We start from the raw sequence: 22405 nt of genomic DNA, 5'->3' as shown, positions 1-22405 counted from the left end.
AAAATTATTCCACAATCTGACTTATCTTAGCTTAATACCATAATGGTACCTATCTAATCAGCTGTCTGTATGAGCCAAAGAGAATAAAAATCCTTAAAGACTACTCCACAATGAGTGAAAATAAAATAAAATAATGATTAAATGAAAGCAAACACAATTCCCCAGAAGTGAATAAATTCCGGAAAAGAACAATTGCAAATTGCCTTTTATGAAGTAGTTTATGTGGAGCACCAATTAACAATTATCTAATTATGAATTAGCCAATCTTTTAAGCATCTTATTGTTATTAGTATTTTATAAAACAAATTTAGTGAAAATCAGTTGATTTGACACCAGACAACCTATCCTTACGACAGGATGCCTCTAAATTAAGTGGCATTACGATGAAATTACTTTCATTGAAATTTCGCCTACGGGTCTGACACGCAACAAATTGCAGAAAGCCTTACTCAAGGTCTAATTAATACATTGTTCACGGCCTATCTATAAAGAGAACAGAGTAATAACTCGTATCATTTTCCAATATTTTTGTAATTTCCAATAAATGTTGTTCTTTTATTATCTCCGTCCAAACAACAGATCAATACACGATTTGGAAACCAACTGAATGAACAAATCTTGCCTCTCACCGGCATTGTTAATTTTTATTATACGCAGCAATTAGTAAATCTTTTATTAAAGTGTGCAGGCACTGTCCTAATACTTTGATTCGTTTAAGCCATTTACAAAAGTCGTAAAGCCATACCGAGATTAAATCGTAATTACGGAATAAAGCCAAATTCTGAGATAATGTGAAGCAACATTTCAGACATTTTTAAAATACCTTTTCTATCACAACTCACTTTCTTCTAATTAATTTTTCACTTTTTGAAGATTACAACTTCCGTAAAATGTTTTTCCAAATGATTGGAAATGTTGTTTACGTGTTTACCATTTTTTGATTTATGTTCAACATTGTCTTTCTGATGCATCTCGGCGAAATTATTTCTTTTTTATTGCCAGTTGGCATTTAATGGCAACTTTACGACGCACAAACATAATGTATGTAACTGAAGAACCGCATGACATATCAAATATTATTTCTTAGGACGAATTTGATTAAAACGAAAGTAATGAATCAAAATAGATGCAAACATTGCATGAGCAGCGGGAGTGGTAATTGCCAATTAATTAATTATCAATTGTTACAATAATTAGAAGACTTATAAAACATTTAGGTAAGTAGTTGTAAAATAATTACGTGATTAACTTAATTACAAGTATAAATTCATTCAAGCAAAATTTAAGAGTTTGACGAGTGTTAACATTTCGAGAACACGTCCACAATTTTTAACACTCATAACTTTTATTTTTTTAATTGTGGCTCTTTTATTTCAAATGTTGTCACATTCAATCTTAAATGATTATTAATTTTTAATGTTGCATTTAAAAAAATGCAATGTTTTTACGATAAGTTTCGTCATATAGTGGGTAGAAATTTAAACGATGTTGATTTTATGGTGTTTTTCATTGATAAAAATTCTTTATCGCTGGTGTAGGTACTGACTTTGGTATTATATTTTTAACCATTTATGCTATACCTAATTTTATCGGTAAAAGTAAATATGTATGATTGTACAGTCACGATCGTAAAGACTGACACCATGATAAACTGAAGCTAAACAGCAAGAAAGGTAAGAAGTAACAAAATTTTTTCAAGATTTCTTACATTACATCACATGTTTATAGTTAAATTTATTAATTAATAGAAATTTATTTACTCAAATAAACATTACCAATTTTCTTGAGATGCTATATCAAAAAGTTCTTCGCACAAAATGAAACCTCTAATAAAAAGATGTTTCACGCTAGTGGAATATTCTTATTGACAATAATGATACCTTCCCTTATTTTTTACGATCGTGACTGTGCTTTGGTCTTTAAAACAGTGAACAGTTTTTATTGTTCTTCGTTTTTTTTTTGAATTGCTTCAGTGTGTTTTTAAATTAGTTTAAAAACTAAGCGAAACAAATCAAACTTAGGCCATTTAATTAAAAAATACGAATTAAGTACAAATAGTACTTGCAAATAATTTCAAATAATAGAACGTCGTCTAGATTTATAAGTTATGACTTTCATATTATAATTTTTTTATGTAAGTATTTTAACCTTGAATTTAGCAATTGAATGTCGATATTAACGCCATTAAAAAAAGAAAATTAAAATATTTATTCTTAATGACAAAAGTGATAACAGTAAAAAATACATTATTTTAATATAATATAATTTATAGATTTGTAGTTTTTAGTTTAGAAAAATCGCGCAAAAAACTCGTTTTTAGCTTGAAAACATACCTAAAGGCTTAAAAATCACCAATATAACACCGTTTTTTTGCATAATTTTGTGATTTTTGACAAAATGTTACGAAATAATTGCGTTTCTGGCTGAAAAACGAGCAAAGATTATTCAAAAAAACTTAATCTTTATGAATTATCTACTTAATTCAGTGACTTTTTGGCCTGTTTTAATGAGATTTTGCAAAATTCTTGAGATTTTAGCCTTAAAAAGGTACAAAACATTTAATTTTTAATCAAATTTTAGGTTCTTTTGGCTCATTTTTGACGATCATTTGCTCAAAAACGTAAAATTTGGTAATTGTTCGCTTGTTTTTAGCAAAAATTATTAAGATTTTAGTTTAAAAACGTAAACGTGTTTGGGAAAATCGCGCAAAAAACTGCGTTTTTAGCTTGAAAACCTACCGAAAAGCTTGAAAATCGCAAATATAACACCGTTTTTTGCATAATTTTCTTAATTTTTACAAGATGTAACGAAATAATTGTATTTCTGGCTGAAAAACAGAGATTACTCGATAAAACTTAATCTTTATGAATTATCTACTTAATTTAGTGATTTTTTGGTCTGTTTTAATGAGATTTTGCAATATTATTGAGATTTTAGACTTGAAAAGTTACAAAACATGCAATTTTTAATCAAATCTTGGGTTCTTTTGGCTTAATTGTGACGATAAATTGCTCAAAAACGTAAAATTTTGTGATTGTTTGCTGGTTTTTAGCGAAAATTATTAAAATGTTAGTTTAAAATCGTAAACGTGTTTGGGAAAATCGCGCAAAAAACTGCGTTTTTAGCTTGAAAACGTACCTAAAAGCTTGAAAATCGCAAATATAACACTATTTTCTGCATAATTTTCTTAATGTTTACACAATGTTACTAAATAATTGTACTTCTGGCTGAAAAACGAGCAGAGATTACTCGAAAAAACTTAATCTTTATGGATTATCTACTTAATTTAGTGATTTTTTTGGTTTCTTTTAATGAGATTTTGAGATTTTAGACTTAAAAAGGTACAAAACATTCGGTTTTTAATCAAATTTTGGGTTCTTTTGGCTTATTTTTGACGACAATTTGCTTGAAAACGTAAAATTTAATAATTTCTTGGCTTATTTTTAGCGATAATTATAAAAAAGTGACCGTGAAAAGATTTTTAGGCTTGTTGTTTACTAAAATTTGCGAAGTATTTGGTTTCTGGATAAAGCACGATCAGAAAAAACGTTCGAAAATGGCAAAACTTGCTGATTTTTCGGTAAATTTTAGCGAAATCTTGCAAAATTACTTATTTTAGTTAAAAAATCGGCTTAAAAGTTTGTAAAAGGCAACATATTCTTTCCACATCTATTAGATTGTACCAAAACCTATTCTTATGGACTTATGGGTTCATAATTCACTACAGTTTACCTAAAGCCTAAATCTGATTTGGAACATGATCGCTTCAAAGAGATGCAAATTAATAATATTTGTGAAGTAGTAATGAAAACGTTCAATAAATCATAGATCACTGTTGAGTGCGAGATCAATAAGTTCCAGTTTCAATCAGTTTAAAGTGCCACACTTAAATCCTGAGCTCGCAAAATCAAAAAATTGATAAATCCATTTAATTCGTCCCGAAATTCTAGATAATTCGCCCCTATTTCCCTCTAAAAGACAGGTACTTGTATCACCCTACTTCTGCCAGCAAGTAGGTACTCTAATGAAAATTACGCGATAATCGAGTACTTCCTGCTGTCATTTATTGCTCATTGAATAATTGTTTTTTCCTCCCTTGTGCTGGAAGAGTCGCGGCTTTTGCGGAAGGATCCGGAATAGAGTCGGTGCGCGCTCGCTTTCCTTTAAACCATAGTGCCCCACTTTTCCCCGCGATAATTTTAATTGTAATATTGACCTTTAAATGTTTGTCGATAAGGAAGTTTCAAAGATTGAGAGCAACAATAAGCCATAGAACAAAATTTGAATAGATGTGTCGGTGGCGACGCGGATTTCTAATAAAAATATGAAGACATCAGCGCAGAAAGCGTCAGTGACCCAACACCTGTTGCGCGGTGCAAACCGCGCGTCCGCGACTATATTATTATTATTACAACAAATAACGCCGTTTAATTCCAGCAGTATTTTTTAACGCAAATCTCGTATTTTTATTTTTATTTATTTATTCCGGTCTTACATTCCCACTTTTCGCGCAAAATGGGCCATCACGTGAACGGCTTAGAAATGGAAAAGAAGAATCCCAACGAAGAAGAGCCACCGCAAAGTAAGTAACGATATTTTTTAACACAGTTTCACTTTACTGAGACCACAGCAAGGATTGCATCCACAAATAAATCCATGTTATTTTTAAATCACCTTTGGGACTTGTTTTTTCGAAATTATACACGAAATCCGAGTATAAATAGATAAAAACGAAACATGCGGTCTTAACTGACAATAAAACTGATTCGTATGATTTAGATAAATTAGACACTCAAACTACGTGCAATTAAAGGTAGGAAATAACAAATTACATTCACGTATTTAACCACAAATAATTGTTATCACTGTAGAGGTTGAGCATTACAACAAACCAACTATTTTTAAATTTTTCATCAAGGTCTGTTTCCGTAAAACACTTTTTGTTGCTTGTACACATTGTTCAGGTACAGTTATTAAATACAACGGAAGTAATTTAAATTGTGCTTTTATCTGATTTGCAATCAATATTTTAATAGGTGGGAGTGTTGCACACAAATAAATCACATTTAGAAGCAAAGATTTCCATTTGGCGTTGTTTTAGAATGTCGATGGGAAGTTTCCACGTCCAAACAAGACGGACATAAATAAAAATAAAATTACAATAAATTTAAACATAATAGCGAATTTTTCAAGATTCAAATAGCGCCATTAACCAGGTTATTACTAAATCATAATTAAATCCAACACAGACAGCTGATTTTTTCTTAGAAAATTCAAGTGCTAGACAAACATGAACTTTATCTGAAGCAACTTTAGTTAACTTCAATACATATTTTTAGGCGTTTGCTTTTTTATCATTCGGTACTTATCAGTTATTTCTATTTGCATGTCATTAGGACATAGCAATAGTTGGAAAATCCGTGGCGAGTTGAAGTAGCTTTGGACGTTATTTATTTAGGTGTGGAAAGTGTGGAATTGCTGCTTTTTCCACTAATTGGCGCAAATGTTGTAAATAATCCATTGTTACCAGTTTATGTCCAAAAACGTGCCTCACCTGATTGGCATGCCATCATGTGTAAGTAAGTTTCCATTTGTTGCCAAAAACAGGTTTGTTGCTTAAATTTTACAATACATTCTTTGAAGACTAAACATCGGTGAACTTGTTTCAGAAGAACAAAAAATTTCAATGTCGAATGTTTGCTCATTAATTAATTACCCAACTGTTAATAACAAAAGCGTAAAAATGTGAGCAGTTTAGCATGAAATCGTTTATTATTGAAATTAAATGGGAAATAATCTTGAGTTTCAATTATTTGTTAATGGTTTGAATCTTTTTTAATTATTGTAAAGTATAATTTGGTTACTTAGAACTGTAATTACATTAATTACAATGCGTGCAGGAATGCCATATGACGAAAATACATACCTCTTCCAATTGTATGAACATGAGTGATCCATGTGCCATGAATAATGGAAAAATGTTAAATTAAGGTCTTGCGCCACGTTCTAAATAAACATTTTGCGGAAAATGTTTGTTTATGTTCTTTTGCAAGAAATTGTTGAACTTATCACGAGCCAGTAAAAATGCGTTTCTGACAGTCACGTGTTTAATTAACATAAGAAAACTTAATTGTTTTATTGGTGGAGTTTTTATTCTGTTTGTGGTAGAAAAAAATTTAATTTACCAAAGAGTGCACAATGTCAAATAATTTCTACTGATTTCCGTGTATTATTTACAAAGAGAAAGCGTGAACAATAAAATTTCAAGGCAGTTTATTGAATAAAGTTATTAGAGACTAGTGTAACATTACTGGAAACTGTAACATAATATGCAAGTGAACTCTAACTTTTGCTCCAACTTTGCGGAATGCCAGGAAAAGATATTTGAATTTTTTTATGTGATTACTCATTTCCATAAAATTTGAACTTTATCATATCTAGAAGCAGACTGAGCAACATGATTTATACCTCGTTCCTTGTAATCATTGACGAAATTCTTTCGACGAGCCGTTAACAAAAATTTATCATGGTTTTTCAGTTTTTCACTTTATTTAGATAGAACGTATAATTCTTCTCGCCTCTGAGGCATATAAGGGGATTTTAAAACATCGTATTTTGAAATTTGATCTGAACACGTTTTGTAATAAAGATTAACGATAAATTTCTTTATAAAGATTATGGTGAAGGTAAGAATGGGAAAAAACGCGGATCATCAAAACAGATGTTGTAATGCACTCGTTGTTTTAACCATATCTTCTCAATAAAATTATTAGCCAAGGTTAAAATCATGAATGATAAAAATACTAAAATTTTTACCCAATTTGATACAGACAAGTAAAGTATAAGTTTGTATGTAATACAATAATGAAAAAATAACATAAAACACTATATTGCATTACAATTTTTAGCTCTGAAAACTGAAAACCCATCATAAAATCTTGTATTTTCTAATTAAAGCGCCAAAAATTTTTTTCAACATTATGCAACTTACAATACTAATCTGTGTTTAGAGAATAGAATACAGACGTGCGCAAAAGTGATTAATTAAATTAATGATAAGTTGATAAGCGAAGATGTGTGTGTAGGCAACTTATAAAACAGATTTGTTTATTTCATGCAAACTAAATAACTGCACTCAAAAAATTCAAAAGCTATTAGCGTTTTCGATAATTAATTTACTATGAAATGAGGGTTTTTTCACTGCTAATATAATTTTGATTTTTCCTAAACTCTTGATGACATTTTAAATTGTGAATAATGATTAAGAATTAATAAAATATTTATTCCTAAACAGCAACATTAGAAAAATATTCAGGTAAGTCGTACCTATAACTGGTTGTATTAAAAAAACACCGTTAAAATTTTGACGATGTAACATGAGATCATCACTTGCTAATTCTGAATTTCAATAAAAAAAATTCGTTCTTAAGCTTCAATTTGGATAAATCAAATTTTTTGCTCAGAAATAATTCAAATTTTTACTTTTGAGTTTCACCAGACAATTGTACGTGTTGTCTGTATAAGATTATTTAGGCCTTAAGGTGTAAGAAAGACAACTTTCTATTCTAATTTTTGGATTAGGTTCAGTCTACCGCCATTGTAAATTTAAAAACCAGTTTTGTGTTACCGATCGAGATCATTGAACCGGCAAATATTAATCTTCATAAGTGCTTTGCTAAATATTTGCAAAATTCTAGTAATGACAATGCCTTTTTGCAGAATGTTGTACCTATTATGAAAAAATGTAAACCTTTGAGCAAATGAGCAAGTGTACTTGCCTACTGCGCAAGTTATTTGTATGTTGAATTTTTATTGTTCTAATTAGAAATATAAATAGCCAAACAAGGAAAAATTTGTTTTAAAAATAAATTAATTTATGTAATTTTTCTTAAAATTGATGATTCACTCTGACATAATATTGCACAATGGCACTGATGATTATTTTCCATTCTAGTTTGATAATGATTTTACTTGGTGTACTGTGCACTAAAAGATGTTTACAAGATAATTAACAAATAAATATAAAACACACAGCTATACGTCATGCAATTACTGCGCCATTGGTATTATTTTCTACCATCACAAAGTTTTTGATGTTTTTAACTTTATTTAAAAAAAATATTAAAAAATCTCCAAAAATCATTCATTCAATAGAACCAAATTTTTGAAGATCAACGAAGTTCATCAGGTCCACAAATATAAATCACCCTGTACGTTGTTAACTACAAAAAAAAAAAAGATTTGAGAGGATTTTGAAATAACTGGAGTCAATAAACCATGGAAACGTTGGTGGTACTTCTGAAAAGGGAATATTCCTTAGCTTATCGTGTAAAAACAAGAAGGGGGTCAAGAAATTTGTTATATCATTGTCCCAATCATTACTTAATCATCACTGATCCTTAGGTACAATGTAAAATGGAATTTTTTATAAAAAAACTGTGTTGTATCAAATCAATCATTTTTGTCAACAGACAGGATTCGAAAAATTAAAAGAGATTTGATCAAAAATTTTAATTCTTTCTGAAAAATAACCTGTAACTAAGCCATATATTATAAATTGGATTTATACGAATAATACAGAGTTTAGAAAAAAATTCCCGTAAAAATACATAGTTAATGTCTATTTTTCCGAAAGCGTAATAACTTACGTATAAAAAATTCCAAGAGATGGAAAACTTCTACAATAAATTTTATCAAATGCATATTGTTCTAAAATGTGAGTTATTACTTATTGTTGGAACAAATCTAAATTGTTGCAGGTTATTTGTTAAACAAATTTATCTTTGTTTAACACACATGCTGCGATGGTTTTCTTATGCAATATTTGAAAATAATATTTTTAGAAACGTAACTGTGTCAATTCGGCCAATTGGTAATAATTGGTAAAAAATAAATGCATGAACAAGAAATGCTAAAATTATGTCGACTAGAAAGAACTTACAAGTCATTACAACAATTATCTTTGTGGTATTAGTCATCAAGGTAGAATTTTTACGTAATGTGTACCAAGATGATTTTAGATGGTCTGGTCAATGTCCAATTTTTGCGCAAATCACTTTAAGATCTTGATAAAAATCTAAAAGATAAAGTAACGTCAGAAGAAATTGCGTACAACATTTTTAATTCAGATTGTAGTTCTGATTTTAATATACAAGATGATGGCCTTTTTTCCTTACGTATCGAAAAATCAGATCAAAATTGTATTTGTAGTATGTACATCAGTGTCAAATGATTTACAAGCTAACTGACGACGTTTCAAAAACAGAGATAATACAAAAATTTTAAAAGTTTAAAATCGTAAACATTAAATTAGAAAAAATGTATATTATCATGTCACATTTTTGAGATTTTCCGAATACAATGACGTATCTTATGGAGTTTTTTTCCTTGAAATATGAGTAAATTTTTGAAAAAAAAATAACAATAATCAAAAACAATTGCAAAAAGTTGCTTGAAACATGTGACAATTTATAAATAAATGTTGAGAGAAAGCACCCTTATCTAAATATCGATCGAAATTTGGTGTATTATATTTGTCGAAATTTTTACAAAAATCCAAACTTTCTGTGCATACAAAACGCAAAAAATAGTTGAGCTGTCGTTTTTGCTTTTCTGTATTTAACGTTTTAAGGTCAAGTTGTATAAAAAATTAATCCTTTTTAATCTTGGTTTAAACCTAAACGTTTGTTACAAGAATTGTTGTTAGGCAGGATTTATATCTGAATTAAAAAAAATGGAGTGTTCGGCAAAATTGTTCCAAATCTAGGGTTTGTCTGCTTTTTTATTCAAAGCCATTTTGCGTTATTTTGACGGATCTGTCAATTGTGACAGTATTGAGATTTCATAGGTGACTTGATCACACTTGATGAACAACCATTTTTGAACACTCTTTACCGTATTAAAAAAGTGGTTTAAAGAGCCACTTTGGAAGTCACTTTTTGAAACCATTCCTACTCAAGGATGTCCCTGATCGTACAATACAACCGCTATCTTGAACAAACTAGTAAATACCGTAGATTTATTTATCTGAAAGAGGTGGCGGCAAGTCGATAAGCTGCGACTTAAAAATTCTAATCACAATTTATTCTTATTCTGCTGAGTTAATTTCCAGTCTTTGTCGTTTTCAAATCAATCTTGATTACAGTTAATACCGCGTATTATCCCCTCAGGAAGATTTTTCCAGTCCCTATTTCCAAAAATAGGCCGCACGTTTTGATCGCCCGCGATTTTTTAAAAGAGCCGGTCCGGTCATGCGCGCACCCCACTAGTCCAATTTTTTGGTCTACTCTACTCCCAGAGATTACCAAGTAGTCTTATCGGTTCGGTTCGTTGTCTTCCTGTTCAGTGAAACTGATAAAAGTGACAACGAGCGTTCGGTCCCAACATTTCCCTCGAAAAACAACCGGCGGAAAGTTAAAAACTGTGCTGTGCTCGTGTACGTGTCGGAGTTCCGCTATCGGCAAACACAAACCTATAATGAACGTTTGATTATGATTTGTATTTTCAAATCATTCCCCGATCGTTTAACGATACTTTCGTCCCGAAAACGGAAGCGGCTCAAGTAACTCGGCCAAATCGCATCCGCCATTTAAACCCGGATTATTTTTGGCGCCTATTTATACCGAGCCCAATTATTTATTTTTTGATTTTTTACGCCGTTTTAACTCATTGAGCCCAGCGAACATGCACCCCCATCGCCTCTAGAACTCCGCCGAATTAGTTTTACCCAATTTTCGCCAAAATGAAAAGCAACGTGACGAATGGGACCAGCAACAACACCAGATATACGGTCGTTTTCGACCAAGAGAACCTCAACAACACCGAAAAGAAAAAAACAGGTAAATGCGACCAAAACCAGCAGTTTTTACATTTTTAATGTTCCGAAAAAACCACGTGCTTCACGTGCGACTCCATTCTGCGCCCGCAACGCGCATGCGCATCGGCGCCAAATTCAAATTTTATCGCGCTATCTCGCCTTGAAATTTGGGGCGCGTTATCTGGAGTGTGCAATTTCCCAAAAAAACGTCCACAATAATCAATGATTGATTCAATTTTTCCAATCATTCCGGCTAAGTATTGCAAAAATGCGGATCAAAGTTCGGGTTTATTTCTAACACTGCAATAAAATTGGCGATAAGTTCATGACCAGGATTGTTAGCACCCTTGAAGGGTGTATTTGCAGACGATTGTTGACTTTGTTGATTACCACTTTGCGAGATATCGATCACTTGTGTTATTGCACAATAATTTTTCTAAGGTTTTTGGCTGGTCGAGGTACACGTGCAATAAAATTGTGATCCACATTTAACTCTCAATTCGTTGTCGTCATTGCAAGGCGGACTAAAGGTCGATTTCCAGGTTTAACATAATATGATGAGTCAATTAATAAAATGGAATGCGAGGTTTATTTTATGGGTTTGCTGACTGGGTTTTTATAGCATGGGGCGACTTATCCAAATAAAAATTACGACAGACAAGGTTAGATAATTACATACAATTTCATTCACTCATTGTGACTTTTATTATTCAGTTACCTTCAAAATTTTTATCATATTTGCGCCAATTAAAGTTTTTGACGAAAGAAAAACGTCACTAGCGATTCATAAGTATTTTTGAAAACCAAGTGATGCCCAACTTCGTTGCGCAATTTTCAGAGGAAACGGTTATTAATTCCACCACATTATGGTAATTGTTAGTGCAACAAGTGATGTTTATTTTTAACTACCTGCATTTAAATATTGTTACAATAACAAGTTTTTGGGGCAAATAAACAGGAGAATTTTTCCTCGGAGACAATGATTTACTTCAGAAAAATTGGCAAAGTCGGGTCAAGTTTTTTTTAGATTGGTTTGAAATGCAAGGGTCCCGAGTTGGGAGATATTTCCGACGTCGGTATTTGATTGTCATTCATTAGGCGGCACATAATAACAGACCACAAGCACGTGCTATTTTATTTATACCACGAATGTCTCATTTCTTAGATAACTAGCACAGTCTCAAGTTCATTTGTGCGTATTTTCCAATCGTTCTAATTAGATTTTGGCGAATATTAGTCATACACGTGCAAAATCATTGCTTTGGCCCTTGAATTGTTCGGTAACGAACCGATGGCCACGAGTTGGACAATATTCAAATGAGCCATCTGTTAAAAATAAGCCATTCTATAACTGTATTTTTTAATTACAATAATTTTAGCCCCGATTTCAGTTGTCAACCAATGAGTTTGAAATCTGCAATTAATTCTTTGGGAAAAAGGCTTTCACTAATCCGGGTTTATATTTTGTAATCTTAGATTATTTATGATTAGAATCATGATTGGTGCATGATTCTGTCGTGTTGTTTTTTATTTTTTTAGTGATAACAATCAAGCCGAATTCATTGGAATGTTGAACTTATTTTTGGGAATCTTCTTTTCTTTGCATTACCAATTGAAATTGTACCAAACTTAGTATTAAAAACAAAAGCCACAAAACGAACAATGTTTATTAAGTGGCCGTAATAAAATAGAATTATGAATAAGTAAGCAAATTAAAAAACAAAAGAAAAATTTTTTACTGTTAAAGATTTGGCAACAATTCTGCTTTACTTAGAAGAAATTTGAATTAAAAATTATTGGGCTATCTTCTAATAGGCATTATGGACAAAGCAAAAAAATTTTCCCGAAAAAAAAGAATATATAAAAGCAAATAATTACTTACGCTCTCAAATAATGTAAGTAAAAACCACAAATAATATAATTATGTGTATTCTAAAAGACTGCAAAATTAATTAAAATAAATCTTTTCATTTAAATAAACTGCTGCATGTGGTTTGTGTTAATTAAAACAAATTTTTATTTACGCATTATTGCGTTTTTATTTTTATCTTTGCCAGAATTATGTGTAATGTAATGATTTTTGTTTTCGAAATCTAATTTTTTTAAGAACTACCTACATACTGCTAGAGGAGATTTTCTTGTCTGAATCTAAAGCTTATAGTATAAAAACTAAACTGAATACTGTATACATGTCGGGACAATTGGCAACTTTACAAATAAATGTTTTCGTTTTTATATAAAAAAAGATCTTTGTTGTAACTGTGTAGTTTCTAAATCTTACTGACAACTTCGGGGCCAAGGAACTCATTATTTTTATACTGGAGAAGTTTATTTATAACAACTTTTAGAATTCACTTTTAAAAAAATTGAAATAGTAGTGTTATACAAAGAAGTTTGAATTTATATGTTTTGTAACCAGTACATTTATTAATTTATATCTTATTCAAACAAATATTTCTCGATTTTTTAATAAACTCTTATTTATTAATTATCCTCTTCAATTTTAAAGTAACTCGGTGGCGTTCTGTAATGACTATTTCAATTTTTGTTAATAAAATAAAAATTTGTAACAAATATTATTTTTTTAAATATCTTCAAATTAACACTATAAATATTTTTTATAAAAAACATATTTGTTTCATCAAAAGTTGTAAATTTTTTATTGATTCAATAAAATCTACAATACTTACTCGGTTTATGAATTAAGTAGATCAGCAGACAAGAAAAAGAAAAAATTAATAAATGATCAGCGAGTGATCAGCATACAATACAGTAAAACCTCCTTTAATGGACATCTCTTCACAACGGACATTTTTGTAGAAACGTAAAGGAAAATAATGTAAGAAAACCTCTCTAGAACGGACCTTCTGTATAGTGGACACGGTCAAAAAAATCCCCAATTACCATAATATCATATAATTTTTTTATCTCTTACAACGGACAGGCCGAAAAAGTGGTTTAAAAAACGACCGTTGGTTTTAAGCACCTTGTAGAAGTGGATGAAAAATTCTGTACCGAAAATCCAGAATTAAATATCGATGAGTGTATGAAAATTTCTTAAGTAAAACGTGATGAAAAGATTGTGATAAAGGTGAAACTTGCTTCAGAACCACAGTTAACTCATGCTATCTGGAACCTATTAAAAAATAGCTGAAATTAAGTGACATGTAAAAAATTAATAAAAAAAAAAACGGCTGGAAAAACAACAAACAAAAATTGTAAATTTAAGTAAAAAAATTTTTATATTTCCCTTTTGAATAATGTTAATTTTATTTTGAAAAGATTTTTAGTTAAAATGTACCTAATAAGAAGTTTAATAACAAAATGTTTATACTGTCACGAATCTTAAGATATCAACCTGGTCACAAAATTGAAAGAATTAAATACATCTAAAGCTATACAAAAGTTATTTAATCCACGTAACATACGAGTACTTATTAACTTATTCAAGAATTCTTACGACTTCTTACAAGAGTACGAGTAAAACATTTTTTGTGAAATATATTTTTGCTGCTGATTTAAATTTCAATATGTTTGGTGGGCATTTTATGAAATGATGTTTAGAACTATTTATTTAACATTGCCCACTTCTTATTAGTGGACACCTCTCCACAACGGACAAGACAATTTAAGATTTTCCACCGGTGTCCGTTGTTGAGAGGTTTTACTTTATTACAATAGTTGGCAATAAATTAATAAATCTGCAAATCAACAGAAAATTTAATAAGTAGCCAGTTTTTAAGACACAATAATAAAGAAATAAATAGTCATTTGACACTTCAGATTATTACTATACTAAATACCTGTCTATTTCACCTTTCTTTAAGTCAGAGCATTTGTCTTTATTCAGCTGAATTTTGTTATTGTTTTTTTGGTATCTTTTTATTTTGTGTTTTATGTTTTTGTAGAATGAAATAACTAATATAATTATTTCATACTTTGCAGAGCATTTCACTGATTAATGACCATATCATTTTCTCTATTAATTCATACTGACATTCTTTCTAATAAAATAGTTGAAGAGTGTTCACAAAATTCAAACTAGGATAATTTACTCGTACTTTGTACATGATCGGTGTATTTTATTTACGAGTATGCAAGAAGATCCTCATTTTATTCTTAGTTCAAACAGTAGGGAAGTCTTGTTTCTTGGCGATTTTCTCATACTTGGATCAAATTCCTTTAGTAAATTTACTTTTTTTTGCAGGATGGTTCGGCACGCGCCACTTTGTGACCTTCATGCTGTTCCTCGGAATGGCAAACGCCTATGTAATGAGGACCAACATGTCTATGGCCATCGTGGCAATGGTGAACCACACGGCAATCGAAGCCTCACATTCGAACCACGACGAGCCGGTTGACACCGAATGCGGCGTGGATCTGCCCCAGGTAACACCACGGCAAAAATCGCTTGCGTTTCTACCTTCCTTTTTAGGCGAACAAATCGCACCAGGAAAACGACGGCGAATTTGTCTGGGAGACGGACATCCAGGGCTACGTCCTCAGCTCCTTCTTCTACGGCTACGTCGTCACCCAGATCCCCTTCGGCATCCTCTCCAAGCGCTACGGCAACATCTACTTCCTGGGCGTTGGCATGCTGATCAACTCCCTGTTCGGCCTCCTGGTGCCCGTCGCCGCCAACATGGGCATCTGGTGGCTGATAGCCGTGAGGTTCATTCAGGGCCTCGGTGAGGTGAGTAGCTGATTGTCGCAAGTACAAAGTGAGACAACACATTTTTGTAAGTTCGGTTCGTTGCGAGTCAGTGAAACAAAAATGCTGTTTCCGCTCACTTTCGTACCTTGTATAGGTTTTCAACTATACCTTTCTGGTCAGGGCCCTATTGTCCCATGCACACACGCTCTTCTGGCAAAATGGATCCCTCCTAACGAGAGAAGTCGAATGGGTGCTTTCGTTTATGCAGGTATATTTTTCTGCAATACTGAAAAAGAGACAGTGTTACGAATGATAGGTTTTACGGCACGTTGAGCCGAAACGGTATGTTGTTTGATTCTGACTTAGCAGTAGTTTGACCAAGTTCGAGTTTTGTGTGAGTGATGAAGGTAGAACATCCATCAGTGTTATTCAAACATGCGGCTGAGGGTGTCCAGGTATACAGGTGACTCATCTAACATTTTTTCCTCTCGTTTCCAAGATTTCTACTCTCTTTAAACTCTTTCTTGACTAGCATTACGGCAACAGCCTGTATATGGCCACCCCTTATTTTCAAAAACCTACCCCAGCGAATTCGGTACAATTAAAGACATTTCATTAACCAAGAACTTTAACATCCTCAAAACTCAAAAATTTTAGTCAAAACTTAGTTTTTGAGTTATTAAGTGAAAGCACTATTATTTATTATATTATTTTTAATTAACAAATAACCATTCTCTGTTATTGGTAAGTATAAAAGTAGGACTTGGCTCTTTCCTTCATTTTTCTAAAAATCATTCATAAAACTTTAAATTTCTAAACGAGGGTTATTTCCAGATAGTTCGCAAATCTAAATAATTGACAGTAACTGACAAAAATTTTACACAAAAGTGGTAACTTTAGACTTCGTTTCTACGTTTCCATTTTAACGGACGGGACACTGCAGGAATTTTTATTTTTAGTTTTTACGGACAGTATCAGTAAAAGTGATTTTTTCTTTATAGACTCTTAGTACCAGTCAAATTGTTTGTAACTTAAAATTAGAGCCACATTTCTAGATTTGAAATACGAGCAGAAAAAAGAAATACAAATTGATGACGGACGGGACACAAAAAAGACCTCACATTTTTATCGTTCGTGTTAAAACTGTTAATTTACAACAACTCTTTTTAAAGTAATTTACTTTTTGTTTACATATGACGGACGGGACAAAAAATCTTGTGGGAGAAAATAGCTCTAAAAGAATTATTCAGACATGTTTTAATTATAAAAGGCTTTAATAATATCAAAATTAGACAGTGGAAAGTGAAAATTCTTGGTGAGAAACAACATTTTATATTTGCGATAACGGACGGGACATCAATAGTTATAAATATAAAAAAGTAATATTACTTACCAATTTACTTACCGATTTCCATTTTATAAACTACCAGAAACTAGCAAAACACTCTTCAAAAAATATTCAACAGTTGTATTACGTCAGTATTTTATGTTATCAGTTTATCACTTAAAAGGCATAGTATGTAAATTTTAGAATTCAATAAATTACCTCAATCCTCTCTCAAAAACTCTTTTTTAAAACTTTTTTTATAAACCATTTCGTTTATTTTGAAAGAACCTTAAGTAAAATCATTTTGAAATTTCGGGGTCACGTTGCATTTTTCCTGGAATGGCTGCAAAACCACCCAGGTCTTGAAAAATACAATTTTTTTTGTTTCACTACTTTATTTCAGCAGAGATAATGTAAATTATTATTAGATGCCAAATAACTAAATTGTTGAAGCATCAAAGTATAAATCAATTAAAAAAAATCTGTGTGATAAAAATGTGAATCAGTTTGGTCGTTTAAAGTGTTACTTTTGTGTATCAAGGATTGTTGTTTAAATTTGCGATCCCTCGTACGTTCTTCCTTGTTGCCTTTAAATAACTGCAAAGTGTTATCAGAATCGGTGAAAAAATGACGAAACAAGACGAATACAACTTTGTTATTGCAAATAATATCAATGTTTTGACCGGAAGACATTAAAGAGAGGCGACGTCTTAAGCGTGGTGGTAAAGCCTTGAAACTGTTTCCAGAAATTTTTTCAGACTCTGTTTAATTTATAATTACGACGATAACTTTACGTTTTAATAATTTTGTTAAATTATGATGATAAATTTCATGGGTTAGATAACTGTTCCTTCAAAACAATTTATAAGAACGTCATTTACTTTTTAATGTGGAATGTTTATTTTAAACGAATATCTTGTCAATTATAATTTTTATGAAACTTATCAACATGTACTTTTTTATTTAATTTTGTAACAGAGTCCACAGAGAAATTTGATTGTTACACTAACGCAACATCTGCCGATTTTTTTGATTTCGGTCATTTTTCTTAAATAATTTTGCGGCTATTGACTTGCGATACGTATCACTACAGATTACGAAAAAAACGACCCACTTTGTCAGCTTGCACAATTTCATCAGAACTATTTACTTAGCCCTGATATCTTCACTGTTTGTAGAAAGTCTGAGATTTTAATATAATTATTGCTAACTAAACCCCAAATTGTGCGAGTAAATAATAAACAAATTGTTAAGATTATCATTCTGCGAATTAATCCGCTCTTCAAAGAAGATCACGAAGTGTAATCATTTGGGCACACGTTAATTTTGTGAAATTTTGCGGCCATGTCGTGTTTATTTGTTCACTGGGAAAAAACAGTTTCCGTTCAAGTGAATAACAACTAATAATAGATTATCACAATATGTAATAATAACTGATACAACGGATTGTCGATGGAATATTCCTGCATCAATTTTTTATTCAATAACGCTGAAAGAAAAATAAGCGTGTGCATAATTATACAAGATGAATCTCCAAATTTCATCAAAGGAAAACTTATCACCGCCTGTATTAAAAAATATTTCGCAATAGATAGTGTTAATGCGCAAAAAAACTCGAAAACTTCCTTGTCTCTTTCACATTATCTTCGGGGCGAAAGCGAGGAGTGCACAAGTCTGTGAAAGAACTGGATTTTAATTCCGAAATATTTTTCCTAGGAGCGCAATTTGGAACAGTCATTTCAATGCCGCTGAGTGGCCTTTTGTCGGCTTCGTCCGCCGGCTGGCCGTCCATTTTTTACGTTTTTGGGGCCGTTGGGACCGTCTGGTGCGTGGCCTTCCTGATCTTCGTCTACGAAGACCCGAGCACGAACCCCAAAATGAACATCGACGAGAAAAAATACATACAAAAAGCCTTGGGGAACGTCAGCGGGGCACCTGTACGACTCTAGTTCTAGTAACAACGCCTTCAATTAAATTTTTGCCAGAGGCGGCCTATGACTGATTTTAAGTTTGCACATAGGCCACTTCGACGGCTGATTTAATTGAACGCACGGTGGAATGCTGACGCTTATGGCTGGTTTTTATAGATTCCGCCAATCCCGTGGAAGTCGATCATCAAATCCCTGCCCTTCTGGGCCATTCTGCTGGCCCATATGGGCCATAACTACGGGTATGAGACCTTGATGACTGAGTTACCGACGTATATGAAACAAGTTCTACACTTCAGTATTAAAGACGTGAGTTTTGAGCTGTTATTGAGTTTTAGTTGCTTAATTTATTGTTACAGAATGGGTTTCTTTCGGCTCTACCTTACCTAGCCATGTGGTTGTTCTCGATCTTCATTAGTCACGTTGCTGATTGGTTGTTAACCAAACCGTGCTTCACACACACTATTGTGCGAAAGTTGATCAACGGAATTGGTAAGTTTGAATTAAAACAAAGTGCAACATTATTTAACCGACAAACTTGATAAATACACTCTAGCATTAAAAATATTGACTGAGCCAGAGGCAGAATAAATTGACTGTTAAAATTTTGGGGCCTTAGAACCGGTCTCCGAAAAAAATACTTTTATTAACATTTTTTAACATTAAGTCACAGTAAAAATAAATCATATTATGTATTTTTTAAATTATTCTAAAACAAACGAGTCTTAAAATCTTATTTTGTTCAAGAAATATGTAAAAAGTTTAGCTGACATCAAAAATGATTTGTTGAATAAAAATAAAAAATCCAATAAACCTCATTTTGAGGCTACTAATAATTTTTTTACAAATTGTGTAATGTTCTTAATTTTATTAGTGTATTAACACTGTTAATTAATATGTATTTAATTTTGAAAAAATTCCATACAATCATAGAGAAAAAATCAAACAAACGCTGATATCAGTAAGTTTTTATTAGTTTTGAGGTACAGTAAAAATACTTGTAGTAGATTCGCGTTGTATAAAAGTGCGTCTTAACTTTGCTTTAACAAATTAATCAATTCTATTTTATTGTACTGTTGATGTGTCTTCTTCCATCATATTTTTTAAATAATTGGGAACACATTAAAAAGGATATTTCAACTTAAGCACTAGGCATTGGTATTGTTAAAAAAATATATTGTTTAAAAGGTTGTACTAGAACTTTAAAGACTTCTTAATCTTGATATATAGTATATTCTATGTTCTGCCTAGCGCTAAAAAATAAATACATTATTTTACGCAAGAACATATCGAGTAATGCTAACTTTAACAGTTTAAATGCTTTAAATAGTTACTCTAAATTCACACCGTGTGGCAGTGAAATGGAAATAATAATCATATTTAGATTTTGAGTTACAAATAAAAAGTAGGTAGCCTTAACTAGGTATTCTTGAAACTATTATTTTGAATAATTACCAGATTAATAACTGTTGTCAGAAAAAAAATTATATACAAGACAAAGGTAAAATGTGAACAGAAAATTTAAGTAAAACTTTAGGAATTAGGAAACTACAAACTACAAACAATGCAAAGAAATAGAAAAAATACTAAGTATATTTGATAATACTCGTCTTTTAAGTAAAATGTTGTGAAATCTGTGAAATGTGACTTGCTAATGAAACATTTTGGTTCTCTGTTTTAAAATATTAAAAATATATAGAAACAAGATCAGGTATAAGACTACCGTTCAAGTTATAAAAATCATGTCGCTTGCTGTTATTTTTACATAATACAGTCTGTATCAGAACTCAAGTCAGCTTGTTCTAACACATTCGTTTTAAAAATTATACCTTATATCCTCTAGTAGCTACTTACTAAACAAAAAGTATAAAAAATGAGTTTTTTTTGGATTAAAATTAAAAAAATTAAGATCTAGACTATGGCTTTTTTGTCTTAAGCCCGATTTCTGGTACGATTAAACTTCAATTAAATTTTATCTCTGTTAGTTGCTAAGGTAATGCGTACCTGATTGGCATTGCTGTTTTAACTGAGGTTTAAATTTATCTCTCCGTTAAATATGTTTTCAGAAACTGTGCCTTAATGATCTATTTACTTGATCTTACGAAATTAAAGGTTGAATTACTCAAAGTCTCGTGTTATATAGTTGAATTTCAGAATTCTTTCACTTGAAAAAATCGATTGGGATAATCGTAATTTGAACACTTTTTTTTGAAATTTGTTTTTTTGCGTTTTGTTGTTGTTTAAAGGAACTAAGTTCAGTGTATTTATTACGCAATATTTGTACAAATTTCTTTTAACAAATTAGGTGTTTTTTCCGAGCCACAAAATTTTACATTCACACCTAATTAGTTTCTGCTTTTTCTGTTGTGGCTATCTTTCATGCAGAAATGTGACTTGATAATGAAACATTTTGCTTAGAGTTTCAAAAATCTTGTCGTTTGGTGTTATTTTTACATATTAATTTTTTTACTGTATTTGAATTGAGTATTCTGAAATTAAAATAACAAACTTGAAAGGTTTTGAGTTTTATTTCGGATTAGTAAATACTTAGAGGTTTTCCAGTAATTTGTGAACGCAAGACAGCTTCTGACAAATTCGTCTTCAAAATTATATATATTCTATAAGTATAAAAAAATTCTCTCTCTTTTGTCTACAAAAATCGAGGTAAACGATTAGGACGATTGGCTGCCTTGTAATGTAAAAGGAAGAAACCTAATTGCAGTGTATTTATTACGCAATAGTCGTACTTTAAAAAACTTTAACACACATAATAATTATTTTAGCTTTTTCTGTTGTGTCTGCCTTTAATAACATGCACCTATCAGCCGCCAAGTTGCTTAATCCGCCTTTTTTGCAACAAGTATTAAATAGTTATTTTGTAGGCCAATATGGCCCTGCGATTGCGTTGGTGGCGGCGTCATTCACGGGCTGTGACCGATGGTTGACCGTGGCCATCCTCACCATCGGAGTGGGCCTGAACGGCGGTATCTACTCTGGCTTCAAAGTCAACCACTTGGACATCTCCCCGCAATTCGCCGGGATCCTGATGGCCTTCACCAACTGTTTGGCAAATCTTGCCGGATTGTTAGCCCCAATCTACGCTGGAAACGTAGTTTTGGGAACGGTGCGTTCGCACAACTGCGTTTATTCTTGTGTTAATTGCCGTTTTACAGCCTAGTCAAGCGAAATGGCGCGTCGTCTTCGTCACGGCAGCGGGTGTTTATGCTGCGTGTTGCACGTTCTATATTCTGTTCGGCTCAGGGGAGCGCCAGTCCTGGGATCAGCAGGAGGATCCCGACAAGAAGAAGGAGGCAGACAGTGACCCGGAGATTGTGACAACACGTGCTTGATTAACTAACTAAAAGTACTATTGTGATTTCTATTCTACAAGTTATTGTATATTTTATATTGCCGCAACTAAACTAGTGCAGCTGTTATTATTTTATTTGTACTGTAGATTGCAATACTCTTGAGAAACCTAAGTTTTATTGTAAGTGTTGCGTGAAGGTTTCGGTTTGATCCAGTGCGAGCGAGTACAAATGGTCTCAAAATTTTTGTTGATTTAATATTTTTATGATTAGGTACGTTATTTAAAAACTTGTGAACAGAATTGTTATGATTTAGATAAATACAGAAGGAATTTTTACTGCCGTGTTTTATTCGATGAAATAAAAGAAAAG

The 22405-nt window shown here is 31.8% G+C and overlaps 1 protein-coding gene across 2 annotated transcripts; it reads left to right on the top strand.

The window, feature by feature from the left end:
• Nucleotides 1-4325: 4325 nt before the first annotated feature.
• Nucleotides 4326-22371, top strand: Picot (picot). Of its 2 annotated transcripts, none has more exons than XM_008192602.3 (9): nt 4326-4582; nt 15024-15205; nt 15252-15509; nt 15651-15738; nt 18514-18734; nt 18885-19034; nt 19085-19217; nt 21608-21849; nt 21899-22371. In XM_008192602.3, the coding sequence occupies exons 1-9, from the start codon at nt 4516-4518 to the stop codon at nt 22073-22075; spliced, it is 1518 nt and encodes a 505-aa protein (XP_008190824.1). In that variant the 5' UTR covers nt 4326-4515; the 3' UTR covers nt 22076-22371. The 2 variants fall into 2 exon arrangements, with proteins under 2 accessions (XP_008190824.1, XP_966316.1); XM_961223.5 differs by lacking the exon at nt 4326-4582 and adding an exon at nt 10295-10838.
• The last annotated feature ends 34 nt before the right edge of the window (nt 22372-22405 follow it).

The sequence above is a fragment of the Tribolium castaneum genome, chromosome 1 (genome assembly GCF_031307605.1).
Source record: "Tribolium castaneum strain GA2 chromosome 1, icTriCast1.1, whole genome shotgun sequence".
NCBI classification, from domain to species: domain Eukaryota; kingdom Metazoa; phylum Arthropoda; class Insecta; order Coleoptera; family Tenebrionidae; genus Tribolium; species Tribolium castaneum.
This window is presented reverse-complemented; position numbering and strand designations above follow the sequence as displayed.

Bases quoted from the DNA above. Each gene is read 5' to 3' on its own strand.
- Picot (XM_961223.5), top strand. From the start codon at position 10,742: ATGAAAAGCAACGTGACGAATGGGACCAGCAACAACACCAGATATACG. The intron at 15,739-18,513 runs GTATATTTTTCT...TATTTTTCCTAG, and splicing joins GGGTGCTTTCGTTTATGCAG to GAGCGCAATTTGGAACAGTC. The intron at 18,735-18,884 runs GTACGACTCTAG...TGGTTTTTATAG, and splicing joins GGAACGTCAGCGGGGCACCT to ATTCCGCCAATCCCGTGGAA.